Raw genomic sequence first — 15752 nt, forward strand, 5'->3', positions numbered from 1 at the left:
CACTTTGCCTGGCAGTGGAAAGCTGGTAACATTCAAGACAAACACATGCTTGAGAATAGAGATGATATGTTAGTGCATTTTTTTGTGTTTTGTTAAAATTTATTTATTTTCCTTAGTAGGCACAAATAGTGAAGAACAACTAGCACATTGTTCTATTTTAAGTTATACATTGCATTCTTGAATAAAACTGTCCACACACTCAGCAACAAATGTAAAAACCAACAGGATTCCTGTCTATATTAAAGCAAAAATTATTAGGGCCTTCATCATTTTCTGACATCTTTTAAATAAAGATTTTTTTGCCACCTGCTTCAGAACAATAGATTGTGTTCTAAGGAAATTCTGAGAATATTGGGTTTACAAAAACCTATTGGGGGACTTCCCTGGTGGTGTAGTGGTTAAGAATCCGCCTGCCAATGCAGGGGACACGGGTTCGATCCCTGCCTGGTCTGGGTAGATCCCACATGCTGAGGAGCTACTGAGCCCACACACCACAACTGCTGAAGCCCGCACGCCCTAGGGCCCGTGTGCCGCAGCTACTGAGCCCTCATGCTGCAACTACTGAAGCCCGCGCCCTTAGAGCCCATGTTCCGCAACAAGAGAAGCCACTGCAATGAGAAGCCCACGCACCGCTACGAAGAGTAATCCCCGCTGGCCGCAACTAGAGAAAGCCCATGCGCAGCAACGAAGACCCAACGCAGCCAAAAAAAACCCAATAAACCTATTGGACTTCTCCGGTGGTCCAGTGGTTAAGACTCTGTGCTTCCACTGCAGGGGCCACAGGTTCGATCCCTGGTTGGGGAAGTTCCCGCCCCCCCAAAAAAACCTATTGGGAAAGGCCATTACTACTAGGCTTTCTGAATTGAATTACAAATGGAAAAATAGTACTTTGGATATAGTAGGGAGGTGGCAGCGGCAGCGTGGGACTAAGGGAAGTTAAAGAGCACTTAACTGCTTAAAGACAAAGTTAAGGAAGTGGAAGCAACTGCTCATTCTCTTCCTGTTAACTATATTTAAGAAGCAGGTGAAAATGGACATGCATATAGAGCAGTGGTTTTAAAATTTCACAGAACCCTGAGGTTGTGCAAAAAGAGGAGGACCAAGTGGAGAGTGGCAAAGGACAGGGGGAAGCAGAGAGGGCCAGGATTCAATCACAGCTGCTCTGTTAATCTGTTTTATATATTTGGATTCTGCTTTATAAAAGTTTAAAAAACACTGCTGTGGACTTCCCTGGTGGCGCAGTGGTTAAGAATCTCCCTGCCAGTGCAGGGGACACGGGTTCGATCCCTGGTCTGGGAAGATCCCACATGCCGTGGAGCAACTAAGCCTGTGCACCACAACTACTGAGCCTGCATGCCACAACTGCTGAAGCCTGCGCGCCTAGATCCCGTGCTCCACAGCAAGAGAAGCCACTGCAATGAGAAGCCCGCACACTGCATTGAAGAGTAGCCCCTGCTCTCCACAAAGCCCATGAGCAGCAACGAAGACCCAACACAGCCATAAATAAATAAATAAAACCACTGCTGTAGGTCATGAAATAGCTGTTAGACCATTCCTTGTTATAAGATTTCATCTGTCTTCTGTTTAGATTTTTAGGTTAACCTGGGAATTTGAAGCAAATTGCTTATTGATACAGACCCTAGTGTGTATTTTAAAAATCATAATGATGGGCCTTCATGATTTTATAAGCAGATGTTCACATTGCCCCATCCTTTTGCATCTTTTGATCCTGATCTGTGTTGCTCTTTTGGGAAAAATATAATTTTATTAATATCCCATTTTCAACTTAGTTGGTCATCTGGAGCAAAGGTTATAGCAGAGCTACATATCATATCTTTTACCCCAAATCTCCATCTTGCAGCAGAAAGTAGAGTACAGTGATTTGGTCAAAACTATTAAGTACATGAACAAGTAAATAGGAGGGCTAGTTATTCTGGAAATTTCTGGCAGTATTTACGTTAAAATACAAAGAATGTTCCAAACAGGCCTGCCTAAGATGGCCTTAATCAGATGTCTGTTTTATATAAATTTACTGTTCTTCATAAATAAGATTAAATTAAAAAGCATTCTGGAACTGATTCCTTACCTTTGAAGCAAAGATTCTCAGCCCAAGCTATATGTGACAATTGGCTGTTTAACTTATTATAGACATCCATGACTGGACCCTATATGCAGAAATTCCAATTCAGTAGATCTCTGGAGCCTTGCATTCATTTGTACTTCTTAAAAGCGCATAGATTAAAAAAAAAAAAAAGCTCATAGATTATTCTGATGTGCAGCCAGGTGTGGTACCTCTAATAGAAAGCTTTCATTTACAGAGTAAAACATTCTTGCAATTATCTCGTTCCCAAGCTAGCAGAATAGGTGCTGTTAACCCCATTTTACAGATGAGGAAACTGGGCTCAAGGATATAAATGACCTAGAAGTGTCTTAAATTGGGAAAGAGCAGAACCAGAACCTAGGCTTTTTGGTTTCCAGAGGAAATAAGGCAAGTCAGTACAAACTCAAAAGTTTAGGCCAAAATGGACCCTAAGAGTCAAGTCTAAACCCCTTATTTAACTTAACAAAAAACAGTTGCAGATTGTTAAAAAAAAGTATGTGGCTACTTTCCCAGTCTGATAATAAAAATGTCTGTCACTTTGGTGACTTATGTCAGGACAGGTACTTTACATCCATTACCTCATCCAGTCCTCACAACTATATGGAGTCTAGATACTAGTCTATCCTTATTTTACAAATGAAACTAGTGCTCAGAAAAAGGTAAGAGTCGAGATTCAAACCTGGATTTCTCCTTTGAGACCCTGAGCTAGCAACCACCATATTCCACTACCTCCTAATTATATGACTTTTCAGGAGGAGATGCATGCTCACTAGCTAGGTTGGCCTGAAGAGTTTTTTGTTTTTGTTTCAAGGTTTTGGAAATTTAAGCTCAGCCTTTAGGAAAGGGAAGATTTTAATCCAAACAAGTAGTGTGCTTCATGCTTTTGTGGTAAGCACATAAAGACATGATCCAGGCCTTCTAGAAGAGAAGAGCTTGTCTCTGGCTTTTCCTGAAAGCCCAGGAGAGTGGTTGACCAACACAAACTGCCTGGAAGGAGGAGGCCACACAAAGAGGAGTGTAGTTCACTTGGTATGGAAATACTGAAAAAGAGATCTGCCCTGAGGAAACAGCATGACAGGGAAGGCCTTCCCTCTTGTTTGCCCAAGACTTTGCTATTACGGTCTTGGTCTTTTAAGCAGTCATTCCTGAGCCCTCCAAGTGTGTCTGCATTTGTTGCAGGGATAGATTTACCCAGACAGGTGGAAGAGTCATGACTTAATGGTTGTAAACAGCTGCAGAGGCCTGGGCTACTCCCATGGTCTTAGTAGCAAGGGATGTGGCCATTCCCCGCTGCCGGGCATTAACCAGCCTCAAGAACAGGCCCTCAAATCGGAACGACTGTAATTTTGGTCTAGTGCATGCACCACACGTTACATCTAAATAGTAACATTAAAATGTAAAGGATTTCCAGTCCTTTTAGAAGGGATCATCTTTGTGTGCTTTCTGTTGCTGATTCATAGTGCTACTGCTTTGGGACCGTCAGGTTTCCAAACAGGACACATAGTAGGTATTCAATAAACGTCAATTTGTAGCAGTAATTTTCATCCCTTGAGGAGCATGCCCTTGCTACCCTCCATGAGTAAGGCAAATAAATGAATGGTAAAGATAAACGTGCCCTCGGCTTGCGGATTCCAACTCGCCCAGAGCGAGCTTTTCCTTCTATCAAGGTAACTTTTTTAAGTGACAGTGAGCACAACTTGTACCGAGCGCGGGGCAGGTTTGTCCTTTGTCCAATCATCTCCGAGATTTGAGGGTGGGGGAGGGGAAACTTCCCTAGACCTTCCCTGACCAGGAAGAGGGTGGGTTTAGGCTGAGCAGGGGCCGCCTCAGCCCGTCGTGAAGCCGCAGGATGCTTGGCACTCCAGGAAGCCAATAGGAGTGAAGAGGCCCGTTTGAATTGGCCAATGCCGCCGGGGCGGGGGCGGGGTTTGTGAGCCCTATAAAGGCTGCGGTCCGGCTAGCAAACAGCGGTGGAGGCTCTTGCAGCGGTCGCCGGCTCTGAGGTGCGGGGGTACTCTACGCTCCTCAGACCTGACCCTTTCAGCACTCCGCTCCCGCGCCAGCCTACCTCGCTCCTCGGCGCCATGACCACCACCACCACCTTCAAGGGCGTCGACCCCAACAGCAGGAATAGCTCCCGGTGAGGCTCGGGGGCTCGGGGACGGGAGGGCCGCTGCCCAGGGCGCCAGGAGGGTCTGTCGGCCGGTCGTTGGCGGTAACGTGCCCGGGGCGCTGCTCTCGCGCTTGGTCGGGCGGTGGGGCTCGGCCACCGGCTCCGCCTTTGTGCCGCCGGCGAACCTGACGCGCCGGCCCCGCCCGATTCCTGCTCCTCTTCCATTCATTCCTCCCCCGGAGCTAGGGGCTGGGGAGGGCCGTGGCCGCTCGCGCTCGCAGCGCGGCGGGTTTTCGTTAGTCGGGATGTGCCGAGAGGGTTCGCTTTCTCCCTTTTACGGCGTGGCTGGCTCGGCCGGCTCGGCCCCAGGGCGGTGGTCTTGGGCCCCGGGTGCCCGGACAGCCCGCGGGGCACCTTGATCCGGCCCCATTGTCCCACCCCCGCCCACGCGCTCGTGCTTCTGGCCCGGGGCAGGTGGTGGCCCCGCGCCCGGCGTGGCGGTCAGATCCTGCAGCCGCAGCGATCGGTCCGGCGGGCTCCTACCCACTCGGGTCCGCCCGGCAGGTGGCATTTGTGTTCGGGCGGGGCTGGTCGTCGCGACCCTCACCCCCGTTCAGGACCCAGTCGTCAGCCCTCCGCGCAGTGCCTCCCCTCTGCTAACAAAGGAAAGACCCCTGCTCCTTCCCCTCCCGCGCCCACCTCCGAACGGGAGGGGGAGCGAGTCGTTCCGAGTGGGTTTTCTGCGCCCAGACCTTCGGACCTCGGTGTTTGCAACCCACCTCTTTCGCTTCCCCCTTTGACGTATGCAAAATGAGTTCACCTCTGGCCGAGATTCCCATGCCGGAGGAGGTTTCCTGTTCTTGGGCGGGGCCGGAGACATCCATTGTCTCTTCCGTACTATCTCCACCTGCGTAGCCGGGGCCTTTCTGGCCACTCATGCCACTGCATTTGGGGAAGGGAGCCCTGGTCACGGTGTTTGGACTGGGGGGGTCCCTTTTCCAAGCCCTTGCCTAACTTGGTGGAAGGGTTTGGATGCGGTGGTAGATGTCTACATTGTCTCGGCTAAGTGCATGCACGCTGTTCTTTAAGGTGGGATACAGGCATCTCAGGGATCTTGCTCAAGGCGTGGAGGAAGCTTGGATTCCACTTTTTCTGAGCATCTCTTCTTCATTGATCATGACCTTAAGTCATGTGTGGCCAGCCTTGGGGTCCTGGGCAAGTGGCACAAAGGGAGCCATTTTGTGGGGCTAAGAAGACAGCCGTGAAATAGCAGTGTCTCACAAGGGTTGGAGTCTTTGGGGACAAAAAGCAGGCCTCAGCAATGAGTCTTAGGAGGGAGTGTTGGAAATGACCTTCCTTTTCAACTCATTCCTTTCCCTTTCAAAATGTAGAAAAGAATGGGAAAGATTTAAAAAACTAAACTAGTGTGTTACTGGGAGGAAGGGGAACTTGAGTAGGATAGACCTACGAAAACACTGGTCACTCCCTCTTCTGTTGTCATCCTTCCAGTGAGATCATTTTTTTTCAGAGGACACTGGAACAAATTGAACCTTGGTTTTTCATTTTGTGCCATGAGGCCAACTTTATGCTGGTCATACTGTAGTGATTGGAATGTGAAAATTTACACATTATATTAAAAAATCTGAGGTTTTATCCTTTGGGGTTGAGTGCAGTTTAGTGCTTCATAAAGAATTTAAGTAACCAGGTCAAATGAATCCTCACACTAGCTTTTTGATTTGTATCTTTGAAATGTGAGACATAAATGACTTTTGGGTCTGCAAAAGAAATGTTTTAATTCGCCTGTTGTCATCAATTTCCCTCCAATATTGTAATCTCAAGACTGTAGCATTGTCCTTTTATTTACTTCCTACCTTTCCTTCTTGTAGAATCTCACCTAATTCTCTTAAACTTCTTTTCTCCAGTAACATTTTCCTGGCTCCATAAACACATTATAAATTTAGTTTGATAAATTGAGGGAATGACCTGCAAAGATCATAGAGGAACTCTGGGACTTAAAGAGAGAAGAAAGAAAAAGTAATTATTTGAAAATTGCTATCTGCAGTACATGGACACATTTTTGTTGAGCCTCAGATGTGTAATCCTGATCTAGTCATATGCATAGTTCAGAAAAAAACAGCAGGATCTTAAAAAATAAAACTGAAATAATTTCTGTCTTATGATCCAAATCCTTTGTTTGGGGATGTCTCGCTGTTACAAATGGGCTCTCCAACACTGACGTCATCGGAGTAGGTAGTACCTGCTATTGCAAGAGGAACACAGACCTTTAAAAAGTTGGGCCGGTCAGAGCTTTGACTTTCTTTTTAAGCTGGTGATTGGGTTCTAGTGTCTTTTTTTTTTAAGGCCCCCCCAAAATTTTCCTGGCCCATTAGGGTTCGAAGATTTTCATCTGGCTGAAATAATTCATGAGAATTTAATTATGATAGTAAGGAAAATCATTCTAATCTCTAGGGAATGAAGGGGATGACAGTGAAGCAAGTTAATGTTGTTTTTTGTTTTGGGATCTTAGTTCCCCAAACCGTGCCTCGTCCTGTGGAAGCGTGGAGCCCTAACCACTGGACCACCAGGTTATTCCCTGAAGCAAGTTAATTTTGATTATAGTATTTCAAGTGTCTGTTGATTTGAGGTACAAATGATAAAAACCTAGTCACTTCCAACTTTAACATAAGAGAATGACTATTAAGAATTTATAACATACCTTTATGATTTAAACAATTTAGTTAGCAAACCTAAAATTATCTAAGAGGTATGCCTGAACACATTTATCTTAATTCATATAATGAATTTAATCTAAGTGGATATTTAATATTTGAGACTTAGAAACAGTGGGGTTTTTAATGTTTTACATGTTATAAAAGCGGGTCTTCCCCGCCCCCACGGGGAAAATAATGAAATTTTAATTTAGTATAAATTGAGTACTGAATTTTACTATGGACACAGACACGAATATTAGATTTAGGGGAGGATGCTAGAGAACATATATAAGAAATAGCTTCAGTCTAAGGCTAGAAAACAAGAAAAGCAATCAAAGCACCAACCACATAGGTATGTAGTTTAAAGAGAAAAATGGCATTAGAGTGGTTCCCCTATTTCAGCACTTTGAGCACGTCTTATGTGCCTGTCAGGGAGAGAGGATTTGGGGTTTGGCCCCATCTCTGTCATTTAACTAATGCTGGGCAATTTATTTAGAACTTCTCAGGGCCTGACTTCGTTCTCTTAAAAAATGAGGCTATTTGCTGTACTAGACAGAGGAGAGCCAAGCCCAGCTGGCACCTGATTTTTACATTGATAAATGGTTGAAAAAGGCGAGAAGAAGAATCTTTCATGACTTGTGAAAAGGACATGAAAATCAAATTTCAGTGTCCAGAAATAAAGTTTTATTGGAACATAGCTGCACTCATTCGTTTCTGTGTTGTCTGTGGCTGCCTTTGTGCTACATGATGGAGCTAAATAGTTGCAAAAGACCAAATGACCCACAAGCCAAAAATATTTACTATTTGGCCCTTTACAGAAAGAGCTGGTGACAAGGAGGGTGTCTAACATGCTTTCCTCTCAGTGTCCTACTTGTCATTCTTCAAGGTCATGGAGGGCTTCATGGAGGAGGTGGAGGTTTAAGAAATGGGCTGGATTTTGAAATAGTCGCAGAGCAAAGGGTGGAGAGTGCTCTGGGCAGGAGGAAATATGGGAGTAAATACTCCAAGGTGGAGATAAGCCAGAACAGTTCACAGAACAGTGAAGAAAGTGGCCTGACTGGGTTGGAGAAGATGGTAAGAACTAGATATGGTTGAGAGGCGAAGTTTATCCCGATTTCCTTGTGTTCTGCTTAGGTGTAACCAAGCCTACGTCTGAAAGTATTCTTGTACATATGTCTAATTATCTACTTAGGATAACTTCTGGAAGTAGAAACGCTGGTTCATATAAGATGCAAACTTAAACATTTGATACGTTTTATCAAAATGTTCTTTAGAAAGTTTGTGCAAATTTATATTCTCACACTTTAATTCATGCCGGAAATTGGCATTTTTTTCATCTTTACCAGCCTAATAATAAGCAAAAAATATATCCTTTTGTTTTAAATTTCATGTATTTGCTTGTGAATTTGAATTTTCAATGTTTAGACGTGATCCATATTTTTTGTCTGTTTACCTTTTGTCCATTTTTCTCTCGATTTTTAAAATTATTTTTAAAAACATTTATATTACCCTTTGTCAAATGTGTATTTTTGCCAAGTTTAATCTGTCCATTTTTCATGGTTTCTGGCTTTCATCTTGTGCTTAGAAGGAAAGCCCTTTTCTTCAAGACTAGGACTATATTCGTACATGTTTTCTTCCAATATTTTTGTCTTAGGCTTTAAATTGAAATATTTGACCTAGCTGGGATTTATTTTGGTAAATGAAGTGAGTTAAGAATATATATTTTGTTTCTTTAATCAAAATGACTAGCCAGTTAACCCAACACAGTTCTCCCTACCGAACTAAATAAAATACTGCAGTGTTGGTCTTTTTTTTTCCCCCCCTGCACCGTGTGGCTTGCAGGATCTTAGTTCCCCGATCAGGGATCGAACCCATGCCCCCTGCAGTGGAAGTGCGGTTCCCCAGTGGTGGTCTTTTTGAGAGAGAACTCTGTCTTGACAGAGTCCTGAGGAGAAACTGACAAAACCCCCATTGTAGTAAAAGTTGATAACAGAAATCTCAGTAATTGATAAACCATATTTAATAATCAGTAGATTTGAACAACTCAGTTAACAGGCTTTATCTGGTAGACAGATAGAATATTGGCAGATACACATTCTTTTCAAGCACATACAGAAGATTTACAAAATTGACCACATGTCAAGCCATAAAGCACATCTTATCAAATTTCAAAGGAACATGTCACACAGACTTTGTTGTCTGTATTGTAATGAAAAGCTGGAAATCAGTGAACTAGAAAGACCTTATGTTTGCAAACTTGCAGAGCTGAGTTTACAAATGACAATGGTATTTATTTGGAAACTTGAATGAAATGGACACCTTCCTAGAAAAATGTTTCTTACTCAAAATGGTTTAATAGAAAAACAGACCACTCTGATCACCAATAAAGGAAGTGAATCTGTAGTTAGAAAATCTTTCCATGAAACCATCTCCATTTTCTATGTTTTGAGTGGTGACAGGACAAATTCAATTGAGTTCTTCCACAGAGGGGACGAACTGGTCAACCTGTGTCAAGAAGATTTGGAAATGTGAATGTGCTGTATTTCCTTGTCAAACAAAAAAGCTGTAGATGGTATCTCAAGGTGCATGGATATACAGCATGCCGTGGAGCCCTAAACTTAATTTCTCATTGACTTTCTCCTTGTGGCTGATCAGTCATGATGATTAGTGAGAATAGTGAGGTACAAGTGTATAAACAGGGCTTGTGAGTCATGCTGAGATGGGAGAGACTATTACCAGCTTTCCTTGGGCTTCTAAATTGGTCAACTTTTATATGTATATTCTTCCATTTTAAAATTTTCGTTGAAAACAAAAATGGAACCTTTTTTTTTTTTTTTTTTTTGGCTATGCTATGGGGCATATGGGATCTTAGTTCCCTGACCAGGGATTGAACCCGAGTCCCCTGCATTGGAAGGTGGGTTCTTTACCACTGGACCACCGGGGAAGTCCCCCGAACATTTTTTTTTTTTAAATAAATAACAAGATGTGCTTCTAAACTTCTTTGCAAATGTGTCCAGCTGAGCCTAGTAGACAACATGCATTAGGTTTCTGCCTTTTCCTAACATGGGATGCTGACCAGCCTGCCATGGGTGCTTTCAGGCCATTTCGGCTGCCTTGTGTGATGTGCAACCTTGCCACAGATATTGCAGAGCGGGATTTCATACCTTAACATCCAACGCTGAATTTATACCACGATGAAATCAGTTCCTAATTTTCCCATTAGCAGCTCTCTTTTGTGTGTGTGTGTGGGGGGGTGGGGGGGCGGTAGGTGGAAAGAGTGGTTGCGAGAAATGAAAGGTGTTTGAAAACGTGTGCCAAGAAATGTTTTGATCTGATCTGAAATCGTTGTTTTGCCATCTTTCCTAGGGTTCTGCGGCCTCCAGGTGGTGGATCCAATTTTTCATTAGGTTTTGATGAACCAGCAGAACAACCTGTGAGGCGGAACAAAATGGCCTCTAGCATCTTTGGGACACCTGAGGAAAATCCCCCTTCCTGGGCCAAGTCGGCAGGTACTGCCAGTATCTGTGATCCCTGGTCAAAGGGACGGACCCAGCAGAACCACCACAGCTGGTTTTGTGCTGATGAGTAAAATCTAGCTTAATCATGAGAGACAACAATTAAAGCTTGTTATGGGAGGGGAGACGGGGGCTAAGAAATAGGAAATGCTGGGAGTCTGTGTAACGGATCAGAACACGGACAACCGTCAGACTGGGTTATTTAGCCCCACAGTAGAATTTTTTTTTTAATTAATTAATTTATTTATTTATTTTTGGCTGTGTTGGTTCTTCGTTTCTGTGCGAGGGCTTTCTCTAGTTGTGGCAAGCGGGGGCCACTCTTCATCGCGGTGCGCGGGCCTCTCACCATCACGGCCTCTCTTGTTGCGGAGCACAGGCTCCAGACGCGCAGGCTCAGTAGTTGTGGCTCACGGGCCTAGTTGCTCCGCGGCATGTGGGATCTTCCCAGACCAGGGCTCAAACCCGTGTCCCCTGCATTGGCAGGCAGATTCTCAACCACTGCGCCACCAGGGAAGCCCCACCCCCCCACCCCACTATAGAATTTTTAAGCCATCACTCCCTAACACTGTTAGCTCATGTTGTAGTATGAGACTAACTAATTAAATAGTGTTTTGCTTTAGGTCTTTCCATTGTATTCCTTAAGAAAGTATATTTTGATTCAGGTGCCAAGTCTTGTGGTGGCCGGGAAGATTCTGAGTCATCTGGACCCCAGAGAAGGAACTCTTCCGAAGCAAACCCTGCAGACTTCTTAGATCTGAAGGTCAGTGTGACAATATGGGGGGAAGGAGAGGCTTTGAGGTTTATACCGTTTAGAAGTTAATTCTAATTAATTTCTGGTGGTGCCCTGCGCCACCCCCATTGTACTGAGACCTGCCACTGGAGTTTTACGTAGAGGTAATTAGGAAAGGGACTAACCGTACTGGTGATGGAAGATTGACAGTCAGTCAGAAAGGTGAGTTCATGGGATCTTGGTCTGTTCGTATGTCTCTGCTACCATTAGGATTAGTCTCTGTCCTTCAGTACTGATTTTTGAAACTGGATCACTCGTACTTCCTGTGTATCTCACACATAGTAGCATATCTGAGCTCAAGGACTGTTTTAGTTGTTGGCAAATGTTGCCCAGTTGTTTTGAGCTGAACTCCAGGAGGCTGTAGACCATGGCGTTACCATTCTTTGTCTGCAGGCCCGTGAGTCCCAGGTGTGCGTTTAGAAAGCCTGGTAGGATGTCCCCCTGAGTAGGGACCTCAGAGCAGACGGAGGCATCAGCCATCTGGGTGTGGGGAGACCTGCAGAAAGGCTTTGGAATTGATGGAGGCCCTTCAAAAGCTAGATTAGGAGAAGGGAGGGGGGAGTGGAAGGATAGGTTTACCAATTTCCTGTTCTGATAAAAGATCCTCTGAAATGCTAATTGATAGTAGGTCATCAGCATAAATGTTAAGGTTTTTTGGTGTTTTGGGCATGTTACTGGCACTGGGACAATTTGTCCAGCAGCATTTCTGTGTAGCATTGTCCCAGGTTGAATAAAGGTTGTTTATTGTAACGGCAGCGTGACCCTGAACTTGACTACATCAAAACAAAACCACATTTGGCTTCAAATAGACAGTAGCTTCTCTGAACTCTGATTGTTTTGTGTGTGGCAAAATTAAAATCTGAAGTAAACTGTTAATTTTTTTCTTTTCCAGGGAGAAGGTGATGTTCATGGTGAGTACTTCTGAAAAAGTATCACGATTTCTGGTTCTGTAAATGTTAGAATAGACTGGAATTTGTATTCAAGTCGTGTGTTGGGGAAGGAGACTGGGGAGTGAACCTGGCTTTGCCCCGACTGCCAGCACCCTCTGGGTGGAGAGGAAAGCAAAATGAAACTGGAAAGCTAGCAAGCGTGGCCACATTTGGTATCGGCCAGCAGTGAGAGCGATGCTAGAAACGTACTAGAAAGGAAAACCACTGGAAAATCCTTTAAGAACAGACGGACGTTAATCAGGTTGGTATTTGTTACACTCAATGAGAGCGTTTTAGTAAAAGCCTCTAGCATTTCAAGTCAGCCCTCAGCATTTAATTTAGAAAATGTGTTTGATTTTATTTTTTTTTTTATTTTTTTTTTTGTGTTTGATTTTATACTGAGGTGCTTACTCAGCACGACACTGGTAACCCTGTGATCTCGTGAATGATGACTTAGCGGGCCGGTGAAGTTTTCATTTAGCACCCATATCACCAACTACATGTGGAAATGAGGTGTAATCATTTATTTAAAACCTTTAAAGTACTCATTGGCACTTCTTCAACAAGTGCCAGAGAATTGCCGGTGCGTGTGACGAGAGGTTTACGCATGTCGGCCAGTAGCAGTCAGGTTAAAGTTGTCTCAGTGACGTGCAGCCGTCACAGGGCGCTCTGATCTAGGAGGATGAAGCCGCTTCCTCAAGGCCTTTTTCTGCCATTACGTTTTGCGAGTCAGTCTTCCAGGGAAACAGAAATGCTTAAGAAGAATCACATTCCTCTTCTGTCCTCTCATTGTTTCTTGTTGGGCGTGATGGGAGGAGCATCTTCTGAACCATTGTGAGCGGTACCTGGGTTTTCCCTCCACGGACAGGTGAGGTTCTCACTGGACTGAAGGTTTATTATTGTTCCTGTCCAACTTGTTCCATTCAAAAAGATTGTTCTAGAGGCAAAGAAAAATCTAGGCTTTTTGATTCTGCTGCTTTTCGTATTCTGAAATACTTCCAATGTCACACCTTGTTTAGCAAGAATCAGCTGATCTTTCACTAATTTTGGCCAATAGATATAATTAGAAATTTGGGGAGCCCAGAGAAGTGAGAGCCCTGAAGTTAGGAAAAGATAAGTCATTTGCTAATAATTAATTCTCTCCCCCACCCCCGGCTCAGTGTTATAGATCCTTCAGGTGAATAGCACATGCAGTTGTATAGTGTACGTCCTTCCTTTATTTTTAAATGATCATCAATTTTGCCACCTGATTATTCTGTGTTCCTGACTGCTGCTACTTTCAGCTCATTTGTCATAAAATGACAAGGGCATAATCATTCAGGACAGGTCTGGTGAGGAAAGGTCGACCCCAGTTCTGTTGGCAGTTTCACTGCAAAGCCAAGCTGTTCTGCTCAGCTGAAATAAAACATATTTTGTTTGGATATATTGCCATCATCTTTTGGGTAATTAAACACAGGAATGGCTACAGGGAGGACTTTGGAAATCTTGAAGAAAGAGGGAGAAGGTCCAGGAAGTTTATTTATTTATTTTTTTAAAGTTTATTCATTTATTTATTTATTTTTGGCTGTGTTGGGTCTTCGTTGCTGCGCATGGGCTTTCTCCAGTTGCGGTGCGCGGGCTTCTCAGTGCGGTGGCTTCTCTTGTTGCGGAGCACGGGCTCTAGGTGCGCGGACTTCAGTAGCTGTGGCACACGGGCTTAGTTGCTCCGTAGCGTGTGGGATCTTCCCGGACCAGGGCTCAAACCTGTGTCCCCTGCATTGGCAGATGGATTCTTAACCACTGCGCCACTGGGGAAGTCCCTAGCGTTTTTTCTTTTGCAGTCACTCTTGACTTTGAGTCAATGGAAACTACCTGGTTAAGGATATATGCTTGTTGGGAATTTCACAAATCAGTCAGGGAATCAATCAAGCAATATCTAGGATATTGGATAATAATACACTAATTCTTAAGACTTTAATGTGGAAAGTGCCGGGTTAACATGATGGGAGTGACTGGGTTAATATATTACAAATCAGTAGCTGGGAGGTAGATTCTTTAATAAATGTCTGTACAGCTGGATATTGTATGGTTTAAAAAAAAATCAACCTTACCCATTAATCATGAAAATGTAACATATAACGGGAATTAAAAAATATTTTTCACCCATCAGTTCGGCAAATATTAAGGTGAGATGGTTAGCAAGTGGTGGAAATGGAAAGATGTAGGGAGAGCATAACTCTGACACGGGCAGTGGGGTAGAACTTGTACAGCCACTGGGGAAGGTGGTGTGTAATCTGTTCAAGTTGAAGAGGACAGCTCGCGTCCCCGTGGGCACACGTTCCAGAGTGTGCACATTACAGTCTCGGAATGGTTGGACTGGTTTCCATTTTTTGCTATCGGTAGAGGCTTAATCATATATACTCTGTATATAATATAAAGCAATTAATTAAGCAAGGTGAATCATGACCATGTGTGTAAGTGGGGGTATATGTCCAAAAGTTAAAAAAAAAAAAATTGATATTATTTATGTTAAATACAACAAAAACACTCTTCTATGTAATCTGCTGGAAATAAAATACACAAAATGTACATGAAACAAATGGACTAGAGGACCGCACACAGCTAGTAGCAGGGCCTCTGTGTGTAGGGAGAGGAGACCCACGTGGAGGTGGGGCGGTGGTCAGGGACCTAGAGCTTGTAGTTGCGGCATGTGTGTGGGATCTAGTTCCCTGACCAGAGAGTGTGACGGGCCCCCTGCATTGGGGACGCGGAGTCTTAACCACTGGACCACCTGGAAAGACGGACCTAGAGCTTATCTCTAATGTTCTCATTTAAAATATTTATGTCTTCATATATTTCTGTAATTTAGAAAAGAACGTGCACAGAAAAAGATCTGGGGGCAAATATGGCAAAACATTAACAGTGGTGAATTCTGGATAGTGGCTGCCAGATGGCTGGTAATTGTTGGTTTCTTCTTTATAGCTCTAGGTATGGTCTGAACCATCCTCAAAAAAAACCCCCAAAAGCCAAAAAACGTAGACTCTTCATCTTCACTGGGAATAGTTATTAGCCTTAATTTCATTCTGTTTTCCTAGAAAACGTAGACACAGATTTGCAGGCCAGCCTGGGGCAGAGCGAGGAGAAGCCTGTGCCCGCTGCCCCTGTGCCCAGCCCAGTGGCACCGGCGCCCGTGCCATCCCGGAGAAACCCCCCTGGTGGCAAGTCCAGCCTCGTCCTGGGTTAGCTCTGTCTGCCCTGAACTCTGTCGTTTCGTTTCTTTGTTTTCTCCATGCTTGTGAACTGCACAACTTGAGCCTGACTGTACATGTTTTGGATTTGTTTCATTAAAAAAGAAGCACTTTATGTACTGCTGTCTTTTTTTTTTTTTTTTGGAAGAACAGGTTCTCTGTCTGTCCTGATTCCTCTGGGTCTATAGGCCTTGGCATGAGTGTTTTCTAGTAGTAGATTGGAGGGAAAGCTTTGTGACACTTAGTACGTGTTTTTAAGAACAGATAACTTGGTTTCAAATGTGTTAGAGGATCTTTTGTACTGAGGTTTTTAAAACCCTTTTCTTGTCAGCTTTACTAGGGTTTACCAAGCCTGGATCGGACAGA

The 15752-nt window shown here is 44.0% G+C and overlaps 1 protein-coding gene across 1 annotated transcript; it reads left to right on the forward strand.

Annotated features, from left to right (window-relative positions):
* Positions 1–4043: 4043 nt before the first annotated feature.
* Positions 4044–15501, forward strand: JPT1 (Jupiter microtubule associated homolog 1). Its single transcript, XM_057536654.1, has 5 exons — positions 4044–4241; positions 10292–10434; positions 11103–11200; positions 12123–12141; positions 15234–15501. The coding sequence occupies exons 1-5, from the start codon at positions 4186–4188 to the stop codon at positions 15380–15382; spliced, it is 465 nt and encodes a 154-aa protein (XP_057392637.1). The 5' UTR covers positions 4044–4185; the 3' UTR covers positions 15383–15501.
* The last annotated feature ends 251 nt before the right edge of the window (positions 15502–15752 follow it).

Source organism: Balaenoptera acutorostrata, chromosome 20 (assembly GCF_949987535.1).
Source record: "Balaenoptera acutorostrata chromosome 20, mBalAcu1.1, whole genome shotgun sequence".
Classification (NCBI taxonomy): Eukaryota; Metazoa; Chordata; class Mammalia; order Artiodactyla; family Balaenopteridae; genus Balaenoptera; species Balaenoptera acutorostrata.

Excerpts from the sequence above, each read along its gene's own strand:
- JPT1 (XM_057536654.1), top strand. The coding sequence starts at position 4,186 with ATGACCACCACCACCACCTTCAAGGGCGTCGACCCCAACAGCAGGAAT. Across the intron at positions 4,242-10,291 it reads AACAGCAGGAATAGCTCCCG|GGTTCTGCGGCCTCCAGGTG; the intron begins GTGAGGCTCGGG and ends CATCTTTCCTAG. Across the intron at positions 10,435-11,102 it reads TTCCTGGGCCAAGTCGGCAG|GTGCCAAGTCTTGTGGTGGC; the intron begins GTACTGCCAGTA and ends ATTTTGATTCAG.